The 23812-nt window shown below is 43.3% G+C and overlaps 1 protein-coding gene and 1 pseudogene across 1 annotated transcript; one reads left to right on the top strand and one right to left on the bottom strand.

Moving 5' to 3' along the window:
- Positions 1–3401: 3401 nt before the first annotated feature.
- LOC133931808 (cerebellar degeneration-related protein 2-like) lies at positions 3402–12224 on the top strand (annotated as a pseudogene).
- A 901-nt stretch (positions 12225–13125) lies between these two features.
- Positions 13126–23366, bottom strand: polr3e (polymerase (RNA) III (DNA directed) polypeptide E). Its single transcript, XM_062414029.1, has 20 exons — positions 23229–23366; positions 22350–22400; positions 22143–22220; positions 21923–22038; positions 21608–21690; positions 21186–21293; positions 20846–20895; positions 20624–20743; positions 20059–20144; positions 19799–19843; positions 19603–19694; positions 19173–19293; positions 18829–18910; positions 18660–18719; positions 17942–18099; positions 17775–17836; positions 17221–17672; positions 15034–15111; positions 14593–14715; positions 13126–14513 (listed from the first exon to the last, which is right to left on the bottom strand). Exons 1-20 carry the CDS (start codon positions 23265–23267, stop codon positions 14457–14459), a joined length of 2061 nt encoding a protein of 686 aa, XP_062270013.1. The 5' UTR covers positions 23268–23366; the 3' UTR covers positions 13126–14456.
- Between the last annotated feature and the right edge of the window lie 446 nt (positions 23367–23812).

The raw sequence follows: 23812 nt of genomic DNA, 5'->3' as shown, positions 1-23812 counted from the left end.
ATCGCTAACTCGAATTGCTGCGGGGATGACTGGGAATGTGTGAATCGTGGTAATCATCCCGCTCACCCGCACTCTCCCTCGTAATATTTCAATTTCCCTCCTCCCTTGTATCTGAGTTGCCTTCATTTGCAAACCAATCATTGTGCCTGATGAAGGGGCCTCCGCCGCCAGAGAGAAAACATGATTGGAAAGATTTGCAACACACCTTTAATCATCCTCTGACAGGGCAGATAAAATAGCAGAGGGTGGGCTGGAGGACTCCATGGGGTCTCATTCTGTCGGTCTGGCATTTCACACGCTGTGAAGTCCTAAATGGGAAGAGCAATACAGCGTCAATAAAAGCAAAAATGCCACGGGTCTGGGCAGAGAGAGGAGGGAGTGTTGATTCTGCAGAAAAAGATCACAGCTATATTTGATCACTCTGAGAAGCCCAGTCCCTGCAGAGAGCTCCGTGCTTCCTGCTCTGCCCGTTCTCTCATCTCGCTGACAGGCTACAAAACAGAGATTTCAGAAAAAGGGGAGGATGATAAAAGATGGATGGAAGGAAAAAAAGGGAGAGCATGCGACAGGAAAGAACAGGATCTCAGGGGCCTTGAAGGAGAAGGCCTGTGATGTTACAGCATCTAATCCTCTGTCTGGCTGATTTATGTGGCCTGCAGGTTAAGTGATTCATTTCCTTCCCAGCTGCTGACTCAGCTTCCCGGTTTAGAGCGACGTTTAATGATCTGGATTTTTTTATTAACGAAGGCAACGAATGAAAGGAACTTAGTCATAAACCAAAGTATTGGAGGTGACAGGTGAATGGACGACCTGATTTTATCATGAATCACGCTGCTAGTGTGGTTAAGAATGTGATCAGGCCAAGTGGAAGCCTGGAAAAGTTCCTACTGAGTAATCACTAAGTTATTGAGAATCATCAATAACAATACACATAAGATTAATCAATCAATAATATATTACAAATTCCTTTTAAATCAAAGACGACTTCTACTCAGAACCATGGAGTATACCCAGTTCAAGAAGAAGACAAATAGGACTGAAGTCGTTTTTGAATTGATCATGAATTAGACCATATTTGTATATTCAATTATATTGTATGATAACATTTATTTTACAAATTTATATATTTTTTATTTTGCAACATATAATGACATGAGCCTGGAGAGAATTCTGGAGTTCGGGTGAGCAGGGTTATGGTCGGGGGCTAGAGAGAATCCTTCTATCCTGTATAACTGGAGATTTTCTGCGGTATGAATCAAATGTGAACAGTGGTTTTGTTCTGGTGTCAATATACTTCAAAAGTCCACATATTTGGACCTTATGATATATCTCTGTAATTGTATAACTCCTAATAATTGACTGTTTTGTTGCTGTCATGGATTAAACACATTGTGATTTAAGAGAGTCACAAGTTAATTGTGTTATTGTCTTCTCTGTGACACAGCTCTGATACTTTAGGTGTTAAAAAATAACCAAGGATAAAAAAGAGGTAGGTTTTGATTTATTTGACAAAAAGGAAGAGGATGAAAGACGACAGAGATGAAGATGTACCCATCATCATCCTCAGGGTCCAGAGCAGCAACATCATTCATCGTCAGCTGGCAAGATGTTTCTCAGAGAAAAACATCCACCATGGAGAACGCTTTCATCCATCTGTGTCTGATAATGAAACTGTAATCTGACTGTGCCGCTAATCTCTTTGATTGTGTTAATTTATTTCCATGTATTCCAATGAATAATTTACTGTAAATCTGTGTGCGTGCGTGTGTTTGTGTGTTTGTGTGTGTGTGTGTGTGTGTGTGTGTGTGTTGAACATGGTGTCTTTGTCTGGTTTAAATGGTGATTTCTGCTATAGGTCTATTGTGAGCTGAGTGAGGAATTTAGAGCAAATTCTAAGCCTACACTGCCACCTACTGGACAGCTCATACATTAAACCAAGGCCAAACAATCCTACTCATGGTTGTCAATTTTTTAAAGCTAAAATATAAAATAAAAAAGTGTTCCTATAACTCAAATATATTCTGTCATAAAATAAAATTAAGGATAGTGCACAAACATGTTAATGGATTCTTCCCAGATCTGTTTTCTCCATAAAGTTCAGTTGAAATCAGTTTTGTAGATTTATTGTAATCCGACAAATGAGCAAATAAACAAACACACAAGTAAAAAAAAAACTTTTGAAAACTGATGCAGAATTCTGGGCCTACATAAAAAAAGATGACCATATGTTACAGCAGCCATGAATCGTACATGCACCACTATACTGTATAGTACTACATACCGGATCTAAACATAGATCTGTGTAAAATATTAATCTCAACAGAAATACCAAACAGCCTACCACCAGCATCCAGGTCAATTGAATGTGGTAAATACACGAGACAATATAAAGTGCTGCAGTACAGTTGCTCTGTTATGTCGCTGCAGCGCCCTCGTGTGGTCGCCAGGACACTGCGGGCTGGGCCTTCTAATGGAGGAGCAGGTGATGTGTAACTTCACACGGAGACAGGTTTATACCGGAAACTACTTGGTGTACTTTTCAAATTAAAAACAACATCCTGCGCCTTTATTCTTGTACCGCATGTCGGGTTATTTGTTAATATTATATTTCAAAGGATCATTTGAATAACGATAAGCAAATCTTTTTAAATTGCTTCTAATCTAAATCAGCAGAAGTTAAGATCATGGTTTGACCAGTTGTGCATCTCCTTGTGAACATTTTGTGTCTCTCAAATTGGGGTCTATTTTATGTGGCTTGTGATTGGTTTGCATTTGTGTCTCTTCGTTGTCCATTTGTGTCTCTTGGTGGTTGTTGTGCATCTCCTTGTGGACTTTGTATCCCTAAATCTGTAGTCTGATTGGCCTCTCTTTTGATTGGTGTGTATATGTGGTTGTTGTGTGTCTCTTTGTGGACGTTCTGTGTGGTTACTGTCTCTGTGTGGTCCGTTTGGGCTCTGTATAGTTTGTTTGTGTCTCTTTTTTTTTTGTTGTTGTTTTGTGACCTCCCTACCCTTTTCTGTTTGCTGTGATGGTGTGATTTCCCTGTGGTCAGTTTGTGTCTCTATATTTGGGATTCGTACCTGTGGTTGTGAATCTGTCTCCTCGTGTTCCATTTTGCATTACACCTCAGGTCCAGAACACTGTACCTGTGTTCAGTAACCCCTCCTTGGCCACACGTTTCTCCCATCACTGCTCTTATTTTGAAATGTAATAGCCGGAAGCTCACCCTCGTGGCAGCAGAGGTGGAGCAGCTATAACCGGTATGTGCCTCTAATCAGTCAGTGTGTGTCTGAGTGTGTGTGTGTGTGTGTGTGTGTGGTGATGAACGCATACCGGTGCCGGCTGCGAGCGGGCGCACAGAACTCAAACAGGACTCGGCCTCATCCTTTGAATCAGAGGCAGCAGTGTGGTGTTTAAAACGCGCGTTTGCAGCATGAGTGTGTCATTTTAGTGGAGACGATGCTGACTGACACGACCGTGGAGGAGGAATTCGAGATCAAGGAGGAGGAACCGTGGTACGACAAGCAGGACCTTGAACATGGTACAGTCTCCTCTCTCACTCTTTGTCCCTCAGCCTTCAAGATAGAGAAGCTTATCGACACTTTGATTAACAGGCAAATGAGAAACGGGCACATCACAGCCGTTTACACAGAGAGATATCATTTATTTAACACGTGCAACATATATTCAAACCATGCAGGTGCACACGAGGTTAAATTTGTGCGTGTTATATGTGATGATCTGAAACTGTGATATTGATTATTTTTAACCGGGATGTGTGATTGGTTGAGTGGAAGTGAAACCGCTTGACAGGCTGCTGAGGAAAAGCAGAAGTCAGCAGGACACTCATGCGGCAAAGAAGAGAAACCAAATGATTTGACTTCACTCATCCCCTTTGTCTTTATTTCATATCTTTACACCAATGTTTCATATTTTCATCCCAATTTTCATGCCTTTTTCCTATTTACTCCGGATTTGGCTGGATAGGCCTGTCACATTTGCAAAGAATGCGAATAATTCATAGGTGCAGGAGAAGTCACCTTAAGAAATGACCTCAAATCCACGTGCACACGCTGTCAGCTTGGATAAGTGGTTTGCCAGCAACAACAAACCCTCTCAAATCCGCTCGTGTAGCGACATCCCGTCTCCAGACCGACTTATAACCCATGAGCACTGAAGCACTGCGTGGATCCTCTCTCTCCTGCAGACCTGCAGCTGGCGGCCGAGCTGGGGAAGACCCTCCTGGAGAGGAACAGGGAGCTGGAGCAGGGCCTGCAGCAGATGTACTCCACCGACCAGGAGCAGCTGCAGGAGATCGAGGTACAGACGGAGCTCTCTGATGTCTCTCTCTCTCTCTCTCTCACTATCTCTCCCCTGACCTCTGACTTGTTGTATCTTGTATCTTCAACTGAAAGCCAGTGTTGCCTCAGAGCCTCAGTTCACCGTCAGTGAAGCTGCTTCCTGTAAGAGGCACCGCTTTCACCATCAGAGGTTTCCTACTTCTGTTAGAAATGCTCCTGTTTAGTTTCAACACTTTATTGATGCGAGTGCAGAGTACAAGCGGTATCTCAAGTTGTACTGCAGGAGATCACACAGCATCAGGAGTTTTTCGAAATACTAATGTCGGAGGAGCTGCTTGTATTTACAGATCCCAATAAGTAGTCAGTCCGAACACGTTAAAAGAACACATCTATTTGCAGTAAAGATATAAATAAAACATTATTCACTGAGTTTAAAGGTTGATAAACTTTTTTTAACATGAAATAATAACAATATTTATCAATAACCATCAGTTCAGTTCACTATGAAGTATGTTAGTATTATCTGTTGTAGTAGTATTTTGCAGCTTTATTAGTATTAAAAGTGTTTTAAATCATTTATTTGGAATTGTTGGATCATTAGATGATAAATTCTTGTACAGACACACACATGTCCCTCCTGTTGTCATGTCATCTCTCTTCTCATAATCAAATGAAGACGTGTACGGGATCCCTCCATCATTCATTCCCTCGCATTTTGTCTCAACCTAAAACAACACAAGTTCAACATTAACTTTCGCTCTCACACAAATCCAGAATACTTAATGAAAGCCCAGTTTAGAGCGTGATGTGTCTTGTCGGTAAATGCCTTCCCTACATGTCACTGCTGGCACTCTGGATTAATCTCTTAAAGACCTGTTGCTGGATACTTGTGACGTCCCCGGGTCTCATTCAAGCTCTTGACCTGTGTTGCATTTAATTAGCGTCTTCCCCGTTGGTTGCCACTGTCGCGCTTCAACTTTGACGACTTTAACCGAGGGAGACGCAGTGAAAGCTGACCTCTCTGACATCCTGTGCGTTCCCGTTATTCATTGACTTCTGGCTGTGTGTTTGTGTCCACTGTGTCTGCGCAGTGTGAGGTTGAGCTGTTGACGCAGGTCTGTTGTCAGCGAGAAGTTGACGTTAAAGTGTGTTTGTGGGTTTTCGGCTGGTTGTGAGACGAAAGGTTCAAGGTGTTCTAACTGCAGCCGCTGATAAGATAAACCCTGGGTACCATGATAAAGAAACTGATGAAGCTTTAAGACTTGTTGGTGGGAAAATTACATTACATTACGTGGCTGTTATGCTGAAGGAAAAATGCCCAGTTATCACCTCAAACACCTGATAAATAAAAACAAGAAGTATAAAAGCGGATAGTGCCATTCTACAGATGTATGATTCTTTTCAGAAAGATATCTGCAATGTTTCTTGAGAAATTTGCAAACATTTTGAAGAATGAGATGTTTCTCTCTCTCAAAAAAATCTTGGATCATTTGCCAAATATTGATACAATGATTTACATATTTGTTGGCCTGCCACTTGTACAGCTGATTTTCCTATCAGACTGAACCGGATTGTGAACTTTGGCACATGTTCGCCGTCATCGCTCTCCTCTGTGCGTTTCCGGTGACCTTTCACTTTGTTTTGGGCTCATGTTTCTCTCTCTCAAAAAAAATCTTGGATCTGCCCCCTCAATGGATTCCAATAAAAAGTTCACGGGTTCTTCCTTGGCCCCTACCTTTCCACTAAGTCTCGATAAAATCAGTTCAGCATTTGACAAACTAAAAGGAAAACATAGATTCCTTTTAAGGAGGTAATAATGATAGACTGGCTGTCTCATTATAGACATCTCAGCACCTGATGTTCTATAAACCGTCCTCTCTCTCACGCCTCCACCCTCCACCTCTCACTCTCGTCTCTTCCGTCTCTCCTGCAGTACTGACGAAGCAGGTGGAGCTCCTCAGGCAGGTCAATGATCAGCACGCCAAGTGTACGAGCAGCTGGACGTGTCGGCCAGGAGCTGGAGCAACAGCAACCACAAACTGGTGCTGGACAACAGGACGGCACAGCAGAGGATCCAGGGGTAAGACAGGAGATGGGGGGTAAAATGGACAGATGAGCAAAGTGTCGTCTTTTATACAAACTGACGGTGTTGTGGTTTCCTCTGTGCAGGCGGCCGAAACCGTGGAGCTGCTGCAGACGCAGGTGGAGGAGCTGCAGCATCAGGTGGAACAGCTGAAGCTGTGTCCTCAGCCTCAGAAGCCTCCGCACAGGGAGGGGTGGTCCACTCGCAGCAGTAAGAGTGTGTCCTGTCTGAAAGAGCAGCAGAACACGCTCAGGTGAACACACACACACACACACACACTTGTATTTATAATTAGCATAAGTGAATGTATTTAAGATAAGCTTCATCATGACAGAAAACAGGCTGAAAACATTCATAATATAATAAAAAGTAAACTATATTGATAAAATGATACCCCCTAAAATGTCTAGTAGCCACTAATAAACCCCACCTCCTCCATGTTAGCAAAGGGGACCCGAACCAAATTTATAAAAGTCACGTCAGTTTACGTCCAATAGATTTTTCTCAAACATGCCCTTTCATTTTAGGCAGCTCTTATCACGCTGATGTATGTCCATGTTTGGTTTTCATTAGTTATTTGATGCTAAAAAAAACAGAGTGAAACATGGCGGTGGACTAGTGGCAGAATAATTGGACTATGGGCAGAAAGTTACGGACATCGGACTGGAAGGTTGCTAGTTCGATTCCACACAGTGACAATACAAAATACCTGCCAGGACAACACCCGGATCTGTTCCAAAGTCCAAAGAGCACTCTCCCTTCCCCGACTGTCCAAGTGCCCCTGAGCAAGGCACCTTACTCCCCCAACATCTGCTCCCCGGGCGCTGTGCATGGCTGCCACTGCTCTGTGTGTCCTGTGATGTTCACCAGCTGGGACAAAAGCAGAAGACAAATTCCCTACTCTGCATGTCGTGTGATTGTGCATGTGCCCCCCCCCCCCCCCCCCCCCCCCCCCCCCCCCCCCCCCCCCCCCCCCCCACCCCCCGATCCCTCCTGCAAAGACTCTGGCTCCAGCTCTGCAAGATGGCGGCGTTCGTACGCGGTTTGTTTATATCACGGAACTCAACCGCAGATTAACTGATTTGTTAGTTACATTATACATCGACACACACTGTTGGCCGCCCGGTCGACAGATTTTAATACCATTTAATGCAGCCTAATGGTCGCTGGGAAAGATTCCTCCACCTGGTTTATAAAAGATCATCTGAGCTGCGTTGTCACTGATCCTAAAGCTCTTTGTTAGCATCCAGAAGGGAAGCAGTAAATCCTCCTTCAGCTGCAGCTCCCCTCAGGGTGTACCCATCCTGCTCGCTGCCCATTGGCCCACGTCTGCCTCAACGAACCATGCTGTGGTCACTGCGTCTTATTCATAGGTGTGTGTGTGTGTGTGTGTGTGTGTGTGTGTGTGTGTGTGTGTGTGTGTGTGTGTGTGTGTGTGTGTGTGTGTGTGTGTGTGTGTGTGTGTGTGTGTGTGTGTGTGTGTGTGTGTGTGTGTGTGTGTGTGTGTGTGTGTGTGTGTGTGTGTGTGTGTGTGTGTGTGTGTGTGTGTGTGTGTGTGTGTGTGTGTGTGTGTGTGTGTGTGTGTGTGTGTGTGTCTCTCTCTCTCTTTGGGACGCTCCGTCGTAAACAACCAGGTTCAGGTGGAGTAAACCTCCCCGATGACAGAGAAAGTCGGAGTGGAGGACGTTGGAGGGAAAGAGGTCAAAGTCTGAGCCGGGCGGGGGGGGGGGGGGGGTGAACATGTCTCAGTATCTCGTTGAGGCTGGAATCGAGTCGTCAGCTTATTTACAATCACTTTGTTTCTTCTGATAAGTTCCGTTCCTTCATCCCGTGTGCTTATATCTGCTGGGTTTTAAACTTTACGTCCCCTAATCGGTTTGACCCAACAGTCTCCTTACATTCAATCAGTCTGCACACAGTTACACCCGATCATTGATATCAGTTCCCAAAATGTGCCCGTTTTTTCATTTTTTTGAAGGAAACATAAATGTCACATGTCAATGTTAAAAACAAAACAAAAAAACTTTAACCGCTCAGTATCCGTATTTCATTGAACACATGAACAGATATTTAGAGGTTGAAATGCAAATTGAAATGCATTTAGATCCCTGATATCGTTTGGTGGTCATTTGCCAAATATTGATACAATGATTTACATATTCGTTGACCTGTCACTTGTTCAGCCAATTTTCCTATCAGACTGAACCTGGATCGTGACCTTTGGCACAGGTCGCCGTCATCGCTCTCCTCTGTGCGTTCCCTGTCACCTTTCACTTTGTTCTGGGCTCATAAAGCGTTTGATAAAATGATGACAAAATGATCAGCAATTAAAATAAAAGCAGTTGTTATAAAAAGTCCTAATCAAAGGTCTCTTATCGTTGTGCTTCGGAGCTTTTGACTGGATTCCCTGGGCTGCAGTTGTAAAAAAAAGGACTTCATCCACAGCTCATTGTGGTGAAGCACCGCGAGGAGACTGGAGGCCTGCGAGTCTCGACTGGTTTCCTGTTCAAAACAGAACCACACAACATTCAGTCCCTCGGCAACAAGCGGCAACAAATGATCCTAGACATTGATGAAGATAAAACAAAATAAACAGGATTGATAAATACTATAAGAACCAAAAAAAAGGCATATACAGGTAGATCATTCAAACTTTATTTGCATAGCATCTTTCACGCAAACAATTGCAGTTCACAGAGCGATTTGGAGAATTGTTGACATAGGATTCATACATTTAGAAACCAATGCTCTCATACATTGTAAATGATTGCAAAGTAAATTAAAATATAACTCAAATCTTAAAAAAAACAAGACAGAATAAATAAGAAAGAAGAACAAGCTCCTGTTGTGTTTGCATGGATTAAACCAACAAGCTGAACCTGTTCTTATTATAGGCTTCAGTGGAAAGTGATGGGTGGATGTTGTAGCATAAGACAAAACCTGTTTCTCCATGTGTGTACTGAGATCAGCTAAACGCCTGCTGGCTCTCGCTTCATGTTTCGAGTGGTAAACTTTTCAGAAATCAAGATCTGCGAGAAAAGCATGAATTGTGTGAATTGCAAGATACGGGGTTTATAGCGTCTGTGATTTCTGGGCAGGTACGACTTTGACCCAGATGAACCCTCCTCCGACCTCGAGTCCTCCTCCGACATGTCGTGGCAGGAGGAGGAGCAGGAGTCACTGCGTCAGTCCCTCCGCGCCCTCCAGACGCAGTTTGCCGTCGAGCGCGCCCGCAGGGAGGAGGTGGTGCGGGAGGCCGAGCTGCTCGCCGGCGAGAACGCCACGCTGGAGCAACAGCTGACCAGGATGGAGGGATGTCAGGTGTGTGTGACAATTCCAGACGTTTGTGTGTTTGCAGGGCACTTCTGAACCAACACAATAACAAAGAAATACACATTAAAGGGATAACTCACACCCCAAAAATGTAAGTTCACTCTTTATCCAGCTTCAGGGGTAAATAGTGTTGCAGCCATATCCATTACAATGGAAGTAATTGGTGAACACTTCTTCAAATGTACAACAAGTCTCACTGTCACCATTTGCATTAAATGATCACATCCTGAAGTTCAGTCCGAGTGTCCGCTCTGACGTCCTCTCTCATCTCTCTCTCCTCTTCAGGCCCGAGTGCACGAGCTGGAGCGGGAGGCCGAAGAGCTCCGTCAGCTCTGGAAATCCCAGTCCTCCACCAGAGCCTCCAGGTCGGACTCGCTGCTCCTCCACCCAGAAGAGGAGGAGAACGAGGGGGACCCAGCCGCGGCCCGAGGCCCCTGGGTGCTGAAGCGCTGGGGCCAGGAGAGGCCGACCAGGGCACCGCAGGCGTCCGACTGCCCCGACCGGATCTACGACCACGAGTGCTCGTGCGTGCGCCGAGCCGAGGTGGTGAAGTACCGCGGCATCTCGCTGCTCAACGAGGTGGACGCCCAGTACAGTGCCTTGCAGGTGAAGTACGACGAGCTGCTGCAGCGCTGCCACCCGGGGCCCCAGGAGGCCGACGGGGACGAGCAGAGCCACAAGTCGGTCCAGACGCCGTCCCTCGCTTGTCCCGCCCTGAAGGACATGGAGGACTTCGAGGAGGACTTCCACCAGCCCGAGTACAAGGAACTTTTTCGGGAAATCTTCTCGCGCATTCGTAAAACCAAAGAGGACCTGATTCAAAACAGGGGGGGAACCTCTAAGGGTGACGCGCTGCCTATCTTGCATTAGCTGCTTCCCAGAGAAAAGAGAGAGAGAGAGAGAGAGAGAAGAAGACCTGGTGCGAGATCGATGATCGTCTTCCAGTTACTCTGCGATTTAAACTTGAGGCTTAAACAACAGCACATGCAGCTAAGTCGACACTTTGATGGTGGGTGAGTTGCCAAGAAATGTCCAGCAAAGACTCAAGAGTGATGCAGAAAACAGGAGGACCAAACACCACCAGCTCAGGTCCCAGATGTGGCCCCTTTTGCACAGAAACACCAGTGCCTGGCGCCGCCGTCTCCACCGTGCGCTCACGCTACCTCACTTTGCAAAGACCTGTTCTCAAACCTGGGGAAACCGTTTCTGGGGAATAATCTGTCGTGTCTTCATGCACTGTGTCTGTAACGCTCTGTTCTACAGGTCCTGCAGTTTCCTATATTAATGAATGTAAATTCACTGAAAGGTTCCTGGAAAGACCCTAAAGAAGTTTGGTGATAATTACAGAGAAATTGGAATCCAGATAGAATATTTGACTTAACTGCTGGTGTGAGGTAGACAGTTTATTATCTCAGTGGAAAACGTGCAAAAAAACTGTTCATTACATATGGAAAATCAGGTTTTGGATTCAATTTAATAAAAGCCTCATGTAGTGTCAATGCAACATTCATTACAAATTAATCTACTGATTGTTTTTTTTATCACTTTGGTCATAGAATATTCAATAAGTACCAAAAAGCTTGGTTCTTGCGTTTGTATTCATTTTACAATGATGCAAAAAAAACATTTAATGGAGCCAGATCATTTTTGTTGGCATTACTAGAAAAAAAATTACATAAAAAAAATGTTCAACAAATCGTTTGAGCCCTAAACTCCACAGAAGTGAGCTAGTCTCTCAGAACTTGACTCTATTTTCCTACTAACTCTGTGACTTTTCCTAGGAAACATTATTTGGGGAGACACAGATCTGTAAAACGAATTGCTCCACTTGAATCTGTTTCGTTTACGGATCTGTGGTCTAACGTCTAATCTTAATTTATTTGTCTTCCTTGCTACTATTGGGGGAAAAAAAGAAAAATATAGGCGTGTTGGTGATAGTTGTGCCCGCGAGGATGATCAATATATAATCTGATGTTTAATTGATGAAAAAGAGGTTAAAGTCGGTTATTGAGGGTGTTTATGTAATGTAACATTGCTCTGAAACTTGATTATCATGTATTAGGTTAGAAGATGATGTGAGTGGATGTTATATTAAAGGGACATTCTGCGGTTCATAAGGAAATAACTTGATAATGTAGCAGCCTCCTGATGTATTCGCCTCAGGACGCCGGCGTATGATTGGAAGCTTCTTTTCCCAGCAGCACCTCTGTTGCGTTCGGTGCTTGACGTTTCCATCGTCCTCGTTTAAGCCTAAAGTCTGTGGCCATGTATGTAAACATCCTGTCAAGTCCCATTTAGATGCACTTTAGAATTGCACAGGCTCTTCTGACACTTTATATCTGATGTGTAGTTAATGCAAAGCGTGATGTGCTACTGTTCCGATCATACTAGACCTGAGTAACCTGCAGAATGTTTGTGTGTCTGTACGATGCGCTCTCGACCTGTTTCATGACTGGACCTCATTGTTGCTGTTAACGCTCTGAGCCATAAAAGATGAAGCAAGATGAGACGGCAGCCGTGTGTCTTTTTTTTTCTTTCTCCTTCTTTCTCGAGTTTTAATCAAGGGGTGGGGCCAGGGAGTCAGTTTTTCTCTTTAGTTTTTTTGAAGTACACAATGAACAATGTGAGGCTTTTCTCAAGCTATAGAGCAAACGGTTAACAAGGAATAATATAAACGTGCACCCTACTGGATCAGGAGTTGTACATTTAATTTGGTCCTTTGTGGATTCAGAAAAAAAACTAAGATCGGATTCAAAGCTTATTTGTAGAACGGGTGTGGCAGTTAAACTTGGACATCAATCTTATTGACTGTCTTCATCTTATGTTAAGAAAACATCTATATGTCAGATGCTGGATTTAAAATAATCAAAACACATCAGCCTAAACATAAATCTCAAAGAATGAATACTGATTAACGATTCAAATTAGATACATAACACCCCCGAGCCCTGTGAGGGTGCTTCAAAAGACAATTATATTTGCATATAACTGCTTTGATATAAAAATACTACATTTATCAGTCTGCTTAAATCCCTCCAGGTCTTCCTGATTTATTACATTCACAATAATATGAAATCACTTTGACCTTTGATCTCTAATCAGTTCATCTTTGACTCCAAGGATCAACTGTTCAAAATTTCAGGCAGGAAATTTAACAAGAAATTCCCTAAAGGCAAAACTTGAGAGATATTCAAGAAGCCACCCAGGATCTTGACCTTCGACCTCCACATTCAAATCAGTTGTTCCGGGAGTTTGAGAATTTTTGTACAAACTGAAGAGATTCCCTCCAGGTGTTCTCCAGATGTTTCACCAACAAGACCAAAAACGTGTTTTCCAATGTGTGATCTTTAACCACCAAAATCCAATCAGTTCATTCAGTACAAGGTAATAATTAGGACAATAGAACACTTGCAACTCGACATGTTTATTGAGCGAAGTAACAAACCAATGCAGAGAAAATAATACAACGGTCATTTGCCGAAGTAGGAAATCCTGACTTCAGCCTGACATGAACACTTGAGAATCAGATGTACTGTCTAAATGTCTCCAGTCAGACTAAAAACATTCTGGTTCCTCTAATTCGTCATGTGAACGAGTGGGAGTTTGTCCTGATCACTTTGAGGTAGAGGCACTTCAGATGGAGGCTCGAGATAGCAGCGCGTGTCAATATACCAGCCTTTCCATAGCAACAACTCTTCCACCGCCCAAACAAAGGTCCAAAGACATCCATTCTTTTTGTCTCTTTTTTTTACCACGTACCAAAATTAAATCCCAAACAGATTTGACAAAACCTTTGTCCGAATTGCATCTCTATTGGCTCTCATCAAAATCGGTCTCTTGATTGCCTCTCACAAAGAAAAAGCATCTGTACATTCAACCGAGAAAAAAAACCTCAACATCAAGCATTTTATGCACTTCTTCTCAAATTTAATATTTGACAAAATGATATAGAAACATGGGAAAAGCTGCATTTTCTGCAGCAGTTTCCAGGTCTGCGAGTGCCCAAAGATAATTAAGTGATTTTTTGTTCAATAATACGAGAATAAGGATTTCAGGGACTTTTTGCATCCGTTCTTTCTTAGTCCCTTTTGTTGACGTTTCCCAAATGTTTTGCTTTTCACACAATTTAATAACATCACATCATCCAAGCTTAAAGCTCACTTTTTACACTTGTGTATTTAGGGTGACAAAGATCCATCAAAAAGGAGTGAATTTAATGGATACATAAAAATGTATCTGTTTCTACCTAGAAGACCTTAAATAATGTTTGCTTTGTTGACAATTTTTTCCATGGCGACGTTTAATCAAGTAAAATGAAAATATATTGACCTGTGGTTTGTTTTCATTGTAAACATCCCACTGATCTGGTAAAAGTTTCATTCAAAAATAATCTAACATGATGGTCATAAATCTACAGATAAGCCGTATGCGCATCCGTCTGTTTCTTCATTTTTGTATTTTCAGAAGTTGCCCTCGGTTTCTCCAGCTGTCTGTGTGGTCATGGGAGGAGCTTCAGTTCACCATCAGAGTGCTCCCGCTAACGTTTCAGATGAAACGAGAAAAACTTTGAGTTCTGAGCAAAGCCGACAGCTGAAATCCTTTTCCTCCAGTCAGCCGCCTGGCCTCTGGAGCTGGGCAAGCTGTGATTGGTTCTCATCCCTTTGACTGCCCTCCCACTGGACACCCGGGAGAGGATTTCACTGGTTGTCGGTGAACCGCAGGGGGGCAGGATGTCAGTGTCAAGACTGAATCGTTCCCTTGAGGTACCACATCCCTGCGTGGCTGATGCAGCACTCCTGGAACCAGAGGATGAGTTACATGTGAACAAATTATCCATTAAAAAGAGCGAACATTAACTCTCATCACTGATCTCACCTTGAGCACCCGGTCGATGTCCGCCTTGGGTACGTCTTCAAAGTCAAGTGCCAGTCGCGCTTGTAGCATGTTCCTCCTGATGCGGTAGTTCTTCGTGAACAGTTCGTACAGCAGCCGGCGGTGCTACAGAAAAAAAATAGTCAATTCGCAAATTAGCGGATTCCTTTGCAGTGTAGAAGATCTGCTTTCCATGCGTATACTTGTCCAAATGTTTCCAAACGAAATTTTAAACAGAAAAAGAAACTTGATGTGAAAATCCCCACACTCTGAGGTGGAAAATTTCCTCAGGCAATCATGCGATACAACTATTGGGGGGGGGGGGGGGGGGGGGGAGTTGCTGCAAACTTGCTGCATGTGCTTTCTGAAATTCAGGTGAGAATCAGCAATCATTGAAAGGCGATAAGGATGTAAGGATAAGGGGGATGTTATGAGGGAGTTTACCTTATCAAAGTCTTCACCAGTTTCCCACAAACCAAACACCTTCTGTTCATCGGCTGCTGCTGTGGTCTGAGCAGGAAACTACAGTTAGAAGAAAAGAGCAAAGTGACAAAAAACTGTTACACAGGACGTTCAAATCTCTAAAGCTGCTTTCAAATGTGCTGAACTCCGGGTAATCTCCTGATATTAGCCAGCGGAGCCGTATGTGACAAGATCGAGGCTTATGTCGATCTGCTTTTAAAAAAAACCAAACAGGTAATTTCCCCAGCAGAATTTATATGCAACTTCCTGCCTCTTGCTCCAACTCTCGTCTGAAAGCTCCGGAGATTTCTCTTGTTGTTGTGAACATGTTGTTGCTGCCTTCTTCATACGTGAAAGGGAAACTCTAAAGAAACACCAGATCTAATTATGCAGACATGCTCCGGAGGTCATTTCTTTAAACAAAAAGGTACAAATTGGTATAAATCTGTAACATTTACTTCAGACGTGTAATTAGTCTATATGATTTGTCGTCCAGAGCAGGTCGACCACCAGACGACTCAACACTTACCACATTAAACCAGGATTTACCCCCAGACATGACCCACTGACTCAAAACCGTCACACATCCAGACAATATTGTTCACCGTGACATAGAAGAGAATTCTCTGACTCCAGATCTGCCTGCGTTTGCAAGCAGCGTCGCAGATTAACCCCCTCCTTCAGCAGTAATGAGCTTTGCTTGGAGGCCAATAATCTGTTGCATAATACAAATGGCACCCGGCCGTTCCCTGCCCTACGGCGGCTGAAATCCTCTCATGTCAAGGATATAGATGGGATAAGAGCTAAGCCAGGACAGGGCTGGTCCTGGCAGGAGACCTGGCTGCTAAAGGAAACAAGTGGATGGGGCACAGACCAGCCCGCTATCTGCCCTGTGAGCAAACACCAAGCCAAGAAAACACAAGTAGACTAATAACAGACCACAACTAACTAAATAAAGCCTACAAACAGCCACCTTAGTCCAAACCAAGAGGGAACAGCAGGTATCAGGTGGCTGGGGGGACTTCAGTGCAACTTGAGAACCACTTTGCTTCAGTGCACCTTTACAAGCAGCAAAGCTCTGTTGAGAAAAACGACCGTTAAAGTCGTTAATCCAGGGAGAAAACTGATAGCTGCTTTCAAGCTCCTAGGGAGAAAAAAAACTGTTCTCTGTACACATTAAAACCCGGCAAGCAGGTAAAACAGGTGAACATTTCATTCTGTTCCCTCCTGGGTCTTTGATCTGAGCGGGTCTGAACAAAATTAAACTGGACCATGCATGTTTGAAAAGTTCCAGTTCAGCAGGACATGATGAGACATCGCCATTCTCTCATTCAGCGTCACAGTCTGCTCAGTAACGTTCGGTTGCTCCACTTTTCAGTGCTCTGCTTCATGTACAAACAGGGGATGTGGTCACTGCACTGACTTCCTGTTGTTCTGTGTTCTTGTTCTTGTGTATTGTGCTTTCCTGGGTTGGTAAATCGTAATCTGTCATTCATGAGAATAATCCATTTGTCTTTCACTACCATATTTTTTTTAAAGTTGTTCAGTTTGGTTTTGAATTTTTGTTAAGATTTAATAAGTTTTGTCCGAAACTTGTTTTATTTTGACGAAACTACTTTTGTATTAGTTCTTAGATATTGTTTTTGTTAAATCCAAACGTCAAGACAGAGAAATGATGGTAGCTGTGAAAACTGCGTGCAGCTGTCCAGCTGTTTTGACAACTGGCAATTTGATTAGAACCAAACTTCACTTTTAGATTTGTGTTCAATCATCTGCTCACTGGTACCATTTGCACACACCACTGCAGCCTCTTGCAGAGTTTTGCCAAAATATAACGGAACATTAATAGAACTGTTGAGATCAACAAAAATAAGCATATAACACAAACTGAATGTGTTTAGACTCATCTGGACTCAAAGAGAAAACTAACAGAGCCCAATCTGCCCGCATCCCAAGCTCTACGTTTTCGTCCATTACAGGAACGAACAGAGAAAATAATCAAGTAGATATCCCATCCAACCTGACCAGAACCAGAATATCATTTCAAACTTGACCCACACACACAGACTGAGAAAAAGAAAGGAAAACAGGAGCATCCGGTGTGATTTTGAGTTTAACATCCCAAAAGCTTGTGAAGCCTTCACTTTCTTCCCCTGGCTGGATACTCACAGGCACCATTATCTGTTTGCAGCGGCAGAGCAGCATGGCGTCCTGCAGCACGTGGTCCGAGACGGATTGGAAGACACTCCACCCCGCGGGCATGGAAGCCAGGTGCAGGTTAAACAGCCTCTTTAGCTCGTTCAGCGTCAGTACAAAATGCTTCCTGAAAGTCTTTGTCACAAAGTCCTGCAGCTCCGGGGACGGCGTGTTGCCGTTAGTGTGATCGAAGTTGGGGGAGGTGGTGCTGGGGTAACCATTTACAGAACCGTTGGGGATGGAAGAGGAGGGCGGGCAGGTGGTGTCCATGGGCTCGTCGTCCTTGTCGCTGACAGGTTCCTGTTTGATGTGGACGGAGCTTCCTGCCCGTTTGGTGTCCAGGTCCTTCTGGAGGGACGAAGTGTTCTCATGCGCTCGCTCCTGTGCCATCTTCAGCCGCTCCTCGCCACTGACATGAACAGACTCTGGAAACACACATCAGCTCATGTTAAATGAATGTCTTCTGAATATTGTACGTGCTATCCAATACAATAAGGTGACTGTGACAAATACAAGTGGGTACCCACCTGGTTGAGGACAATTCTTTGGCATGAAGTCTTCTTTAGAGAAGTTAAAGACTTTTTCCAATCTTGAAAAAAAGATTGGAAAAAAGATTGGTTCAAATTTGTCTTGATAAAGAATCAATTACCCTCCAAGAGAAATGTTTTACTATGCTGCTGCCTCTGTAGCCTACTTGCTCTGGATGCCAAGCCATAGCATTTGCTGCCTGTGGGCCACATCTGGGTGTTTCTTAATGAACTCGGCGTCGGTAGGCAGCAGGAACTCCCAGCCCCGGTTGACCCGAGGTACTGCCACATGCTCCAGGAACTCCTTCACATCCTCCGGAGGAAGCTGACAACGACGGAAAGGAGGAAGGAAGTGTTAGTTCTGTTTTACCTGAATGAACGGAAACATTTGCCGCCTCAGGGTGACAGCTGCAAACAAGTGCAAGTGTTCCAAGAGGATTCCAGCTCTGCATCTAAGCAACTGTGAAAGACGGTGGTGTTACTGAGCCTCTCAGCTGGAGTTGGTTTTTGTTAAGGTCAAACACTCAACAAGAATTGTATGTTGACATTTCTGTAAACAAGATGGCTGCCTGATTTGTGCATAGCACCCTACGAGTCTAAAACCTGCTGCACACTACAGGATTTTAAAATCGTAACTAATTTCAACAAGGGAGAACACAGACATCCCAAATGATGACAATGTTTTTTAATCTTATAATATTGAGACAACACATGCAGGCAGCCTCTCTCATTTGCTATTGCAACTGCTAACTCACCCAAGATCATTCTGGTCAAAATAACCCTGAGATGCTGTGATGCTTGTTGGTAAAGAAGTTTCTCTCTCTCTCTCTCTATATTTATTGCCACTCGGGTAATTTTGCTATTTTGCTCCTTGCTGCTTCTTACTTTGATGGTGGCTGCAATTTCCTTCCTCATCACAGAGCGCTCCAGAGTGAACCTCCACATCTACAACGAAAGGAACAGACTCAAATCAAAAAGTGACAACACAAAACAAACCACCTGGTTCACACGGTCATTGGATTCATTTTGAGAAGTTCAGTTGTCGACAGCTCACCACGAAGTCTCTGCCCCGACAGAGCACCTCAGCAGGGACGCTGCTGTGAGGACTGCACGTGTTTTTAGGATACAGAACATCACTGAGGGGAAAAAAGCAATAATACAAAGATATCAGCACTGTTTAATGTGACAATATTAAATGAAAAAAGGACAAACAGGCTCCTATGTTATTGGCTGCAATGCTCTCCAGAGTTGTTAGGTGTAACATTGAATTGTCATTTTGAAATCTAAATTTAATCTGTGCATCAAAATGCAGAGGATAAATTGAATACACTCTTCTTCATATCGAGTTTCCACATAGACAAGGGTGAATTCCGTTTCACTAAAGCTGCTTGGGCTCACCTCTTGACAACCCAGTTCCCCTGAACCAGCAGCGCCACCTGTTGGATGCAGCGCAACACCGCAGTTGAGTCTGTGCCAGAGGCGAGGAGGCCCATGAGGTTAGCAAACGGCATTATCTTGACTGGAGAAGAGAGAAGATGAAAAGAGGAAAGAGAAACAAACCTTTACATGAAATTGTATAAATCTGATAGAGCGTGTGTGGATCAATATAGTGAGTCAAAGAACTCTGCATTCACTAACTCTGTAGCTGAGGAAGATAATTGGATATTTTAAACAGTTTCGCACCTAATCTGGGACAAACCTCAACAACTTGGTGACCAGTGAACAGTATTGTTACTGGTCAGCTGTTCAAATGATCAATTAGAAGGAAAAGGTCACATCTCTTTGCTGCCCCCAAAACCTTTTCCCTTTTATTACCAGTTTAACTTACCATTCTTCATCAAGGTCTTGACTTGGTCTCCCAGCGGCAGAGTACGCAGCTGAGCCATGGAGAGCACATTACTGGGACCAACAGATTTCACACTAAGGCACAGAAAAAAGGGAAGGAGACGTCAGTGATGATTCATTTCTGGAGCAGTCAACCAGTTTAAAATCTATTCTTTCTTCTGAAGACTAGGAACACTTACACTTTTTCCTCAGCGAGAGGGGGCATCAGCATGGCCAGGTACTCCCTGAGGAAAGAGGAGAGATCAGTCAGGGAGATGTGAGCAGAACAACTGAACATGGACATTCGCTCCAAACCACACAAGTAATGTTATCAATCAGAACAAACAAGCAGTGTGGTGGTGAAAATACATCTGTTGTGTTACCAACATATAATGAATATGGTACACACAGCAACTTAAATAGTTCTCCTGGACAAAGAGATGAAATTAATTATACTCACTTGGGAGTTTTGACCAGTTCCGAGTTCTCAGAGGCGTCCACTGACTGACAGAAGAGGTACTGCCTTTCATGCTCTGACCGACTATCCTGAATTCAAATAACATGACAAAGACAAAGGTGATGAGAAAAGAGATTCATGATCAGATCTCCTGACAACAACAAAAAAGCAGATTTCAGACATTCACATGATCATGAAATTCAGAATTTGCTTTGCTCAAATGAAAGGAATTAGCAGGAGGTTGTTTGGGTCAGAAGTGTTCACAATATCCACAGTGAGACGACAAGTTGTCTGTGTATTCTTAATGAGATATTTGTTTTCCTCCAGTTTGGTTGTGTGTTAGAAGCGTCATCGACACACCCACCAGCTTAACATTGTCCAGACATGTTCCTTCTGTATTCTGACATGGGCTCCCAAAAACATTGTTCGGACATTTTACTCTGGGTTTGACAAGAAAAGTTTACAAAAAAAAGTCCGGAGCAGCTGACTTGGAGATTTGCATTCTCACATACATCAGCTGACAGTAAACTAAGAACTGTGGTACCCTAACAGTCAGTGCACCCCCTACCTTGACACCATGGTAGTGCAGGTGGATCCAGGGCTCCTCCGCCTGCTTCTTCTGAAGGAACTCGTAGGACTGGATCCTCCTCTGCCGAGCCTGCTCTGACTCAGGGCGAGCAAACCTCACCTGGAGGGGAACACGTGCATGAAAGCTCAGAAATTTTGGCCGTTCATGGGCACATGAAGTGTGAGTGATTGTGTCTGTTTAGGTGTGTGCACAAGTTCTCACTGTGACAGCCTTGACATCTTCCTCTGCTTCATCCTGTGAGGAGTCTCCACCTGCAGACAGAATACAGAAAACATTAGACATGGCCGACTTTGATCCGGTAACGCACGTTCTAAGATATTTGATGAAGGCTTTAAACTCTAAAATATCAAGTAAAGACTTTGGAAAAAACACAAATTGTGAGCTGTATTTAGGGATTCGGTCGTGTATTTTTGATTTTCTTATATAAGGACAAAATAGTTGTATAGTCACAGTTTTAAAGACACAATATACAATCTTGAATATTATAAGAAGCATCAATTGATCTCATATATTTATTCGATTTTGGAGAAAAGATAAACACCTTCATTGGCTGCTTCCCTCTCCCTGGTTTTGTTATCAGCCTTGTCCAGGTAAGAAAAGCTGGGTCTCATCTGGAGGATTCCTGTCAGAGGTGTGATGTGAAGCTCACCTATTGACATAAGCAATAAAAAAGTCACAAACCACATCCTGGTATTAATCCGTATTTATGTGATTGATTTCGTTCTCATGTTAAAATGTCAGCAAGTTTGATTGTATTAACACATTTTGTTATCTTGAACCTAAACACACAACACATGTGTAGAGTAAGTTAGCACGTTAGGATAGGAAAGGTAACAGTGATAACGGTCCACATGGACTCTGATCATACGAGTGACTTTTGTGTATTTGCAAGACGCAGCATTGAAGACAGACCAAGCTTAACACAAGCACACGACTACAGAAACACTGGGTATTAGATCAGACCTTTGCGAAACACAGCTGCAGCGTATCTGGAGGTGTTGGTGGTGGCTTGGATGGACGAGAAGGTCTGTTTGTCCATCATCTTCCTGGAGAGGACAAATCAACCAATTTACTATTCAGCTTCACTTCTCAAGAAAAGTTAATCAAAACTTCCATGGGATGAAATTCTGATAATTCTGATAGTTCTGAAGTAATTATTTTATCTAACTCTCTGCCACAAAGTGAACACCTGTCAGTGTCAAACTATTCCTGAATACGAGCAGCGAACAAACAGGAAGTGACACACAGAGCTAACTAGAGTTTTAACAATAGACCTACACTGAATACGTGTTGGTTTCGTCGAAGGTTGTGCCATCCACGTTCAGAGCTATTTGTTCTCCCTTGCTGCGACAGTAGTTTGGACTCGATGCGTTGATGGCCATTTCCAGCTCCACCTGTACAGTGATGAGTGCAACAAAACACATGTTACAGTCACTTTCAGGTGAATAAACAGTTCCTACACTGATGAGGTGTAAGGTAAGAAAAGAGCCTCTCGTACCCTTTGCTGCTTCGGTTTGATCTTAGCCATCAGGTGGTTGACATCGTCATAGGTCATTGTGGATGGTCGGACAGGGTACTGTGTCGGAGAACAATGAAGGTGATTTGTAAGTTGTGATATCATTTGTCAGTCACCATGTAGATTAGAAAAGTCAAGATTAAGGGAGTTGCACTCGATAGGGTTAATGACAACAAAGAAAAGACTTACCTGGAAAAGATACAGCTTGTCTGCCAGGCTTTTGGCGAGGTACACATCAATCTAACAGAAACAGAAAGGTTGATCAAAGCTATTCTGGCTTCACAAACTGATGTGAGGAACTGACAGATGCTACCAGTAAGGTTTGGCCATGCCGTTATGACAAAGCCAAACTTTTGGAACTTTCTTAGCTGTAATGTCAAATTTCTGCTGTGCTTTAAGCTCTATTCCAAAAGAGAATTTGAATCTCATTAAAACCTGATTGACTAAAGCTTATGAATAGATGTCAAAATAAAACTCTGTGTTTAATCTATCTTATACATTCATTTACTCAGTTTGCAGCATCATGCAACCCTACATGAAAATAATCATAGGGATTACGAGAACACAAGTACGATGGTGAATCCAACATTAGCACCAGAGAGATCAGTGCATCTCTACCAATAATCACCCTGCAGCAGTGACACACATAAATAGAGAAATAATATTGTGTATTTGTGTTAATTATCAACAAATTGCCCACCAACACACTGAATGATCCAATCTGGGCCAAAGTTTAACTTTCTAAAAATGCTGTAGTTATTTGCAAATGTTACTTAAAAAGGATTTAGTAGCGCATTTTCTAGGAACTATTTTTATATGTGTAATAATACATATTTTGTTGGTTTTTCTGCTCCACTGTGCTCACACTGATGAACATCCAGTGAAATATTGTGTTGCTCACGGATGCAGCTTTAAATAGATCTGTGGACAATGATGGAGTGATACAGCACAGGGGAATGAGCTTCGTCACAATTCAGATACAAGGCCTGCAGTTATTAGCAGGACAAACTCAATGCGGATTAGAATATGACATCAGCTTTATCCTTTAACATCGGCCTGTGGACGTACCTCTTCTATAATGGGGTCGTCATCATCCCCGCTCGCCATATTGAAGAGAGCAGAACGAGGAGGGGAGAGGAGGAGGTGAAACAGGAGGGGAGCGGCAGCAGATCTAAAACATCCGACCTGGAAATAGACAAATTGTTTAATTAGATGATTTATTCTACACACATACACTCCAACACAGTGGATGAGAACAGAGGCAGCAGGACAAAAACAGCTAGACCAGTAACAAGAACAATGTGCCTTGGTACAGGAACAGGTCACGAGGCAAAGTAACATCAGATTTCCTCAGATTTATCAGGGAATTTCAGGATGTCAGTCTCCAGGAGATCTGGCAGTAAAACGGTTATTTTAAACAAACCCTTTCCAGAGAGCAAATCACTACCGTGATCTGACAGAAAGACCAGAGTCATGTAGCCTGTCAGGAGGTGCCACCACTGACAGCCAGGTACAACTCACATGATGCAACACAATGTAAACCACATTAAACTACTCCTCTTTTAAACACTGACAACAAAGAGCAACATCAGACTCCATTAAAGTTATTACACGCCGATATTCCTAAAGAAAATCAGTTGATCCTGGCTAAC

Source organism: Platichthys flesus, chromosome 20 (assembly GCF_949316205.1).
Source record: "Platichthys flesus chromosome 20, fPlaFle2.1, whole genome shotgun sequence".
NCBI classification, from domain to species: Eukaryota; Metazoa; Chordata; class Actinopteri; order Pleuronectiformes; family Pleuronectidae; genus Platichthys; species Platichthys flesus.
This window is presented reverse-complemented; position numbering and strand designations above follow the sequence as displayed.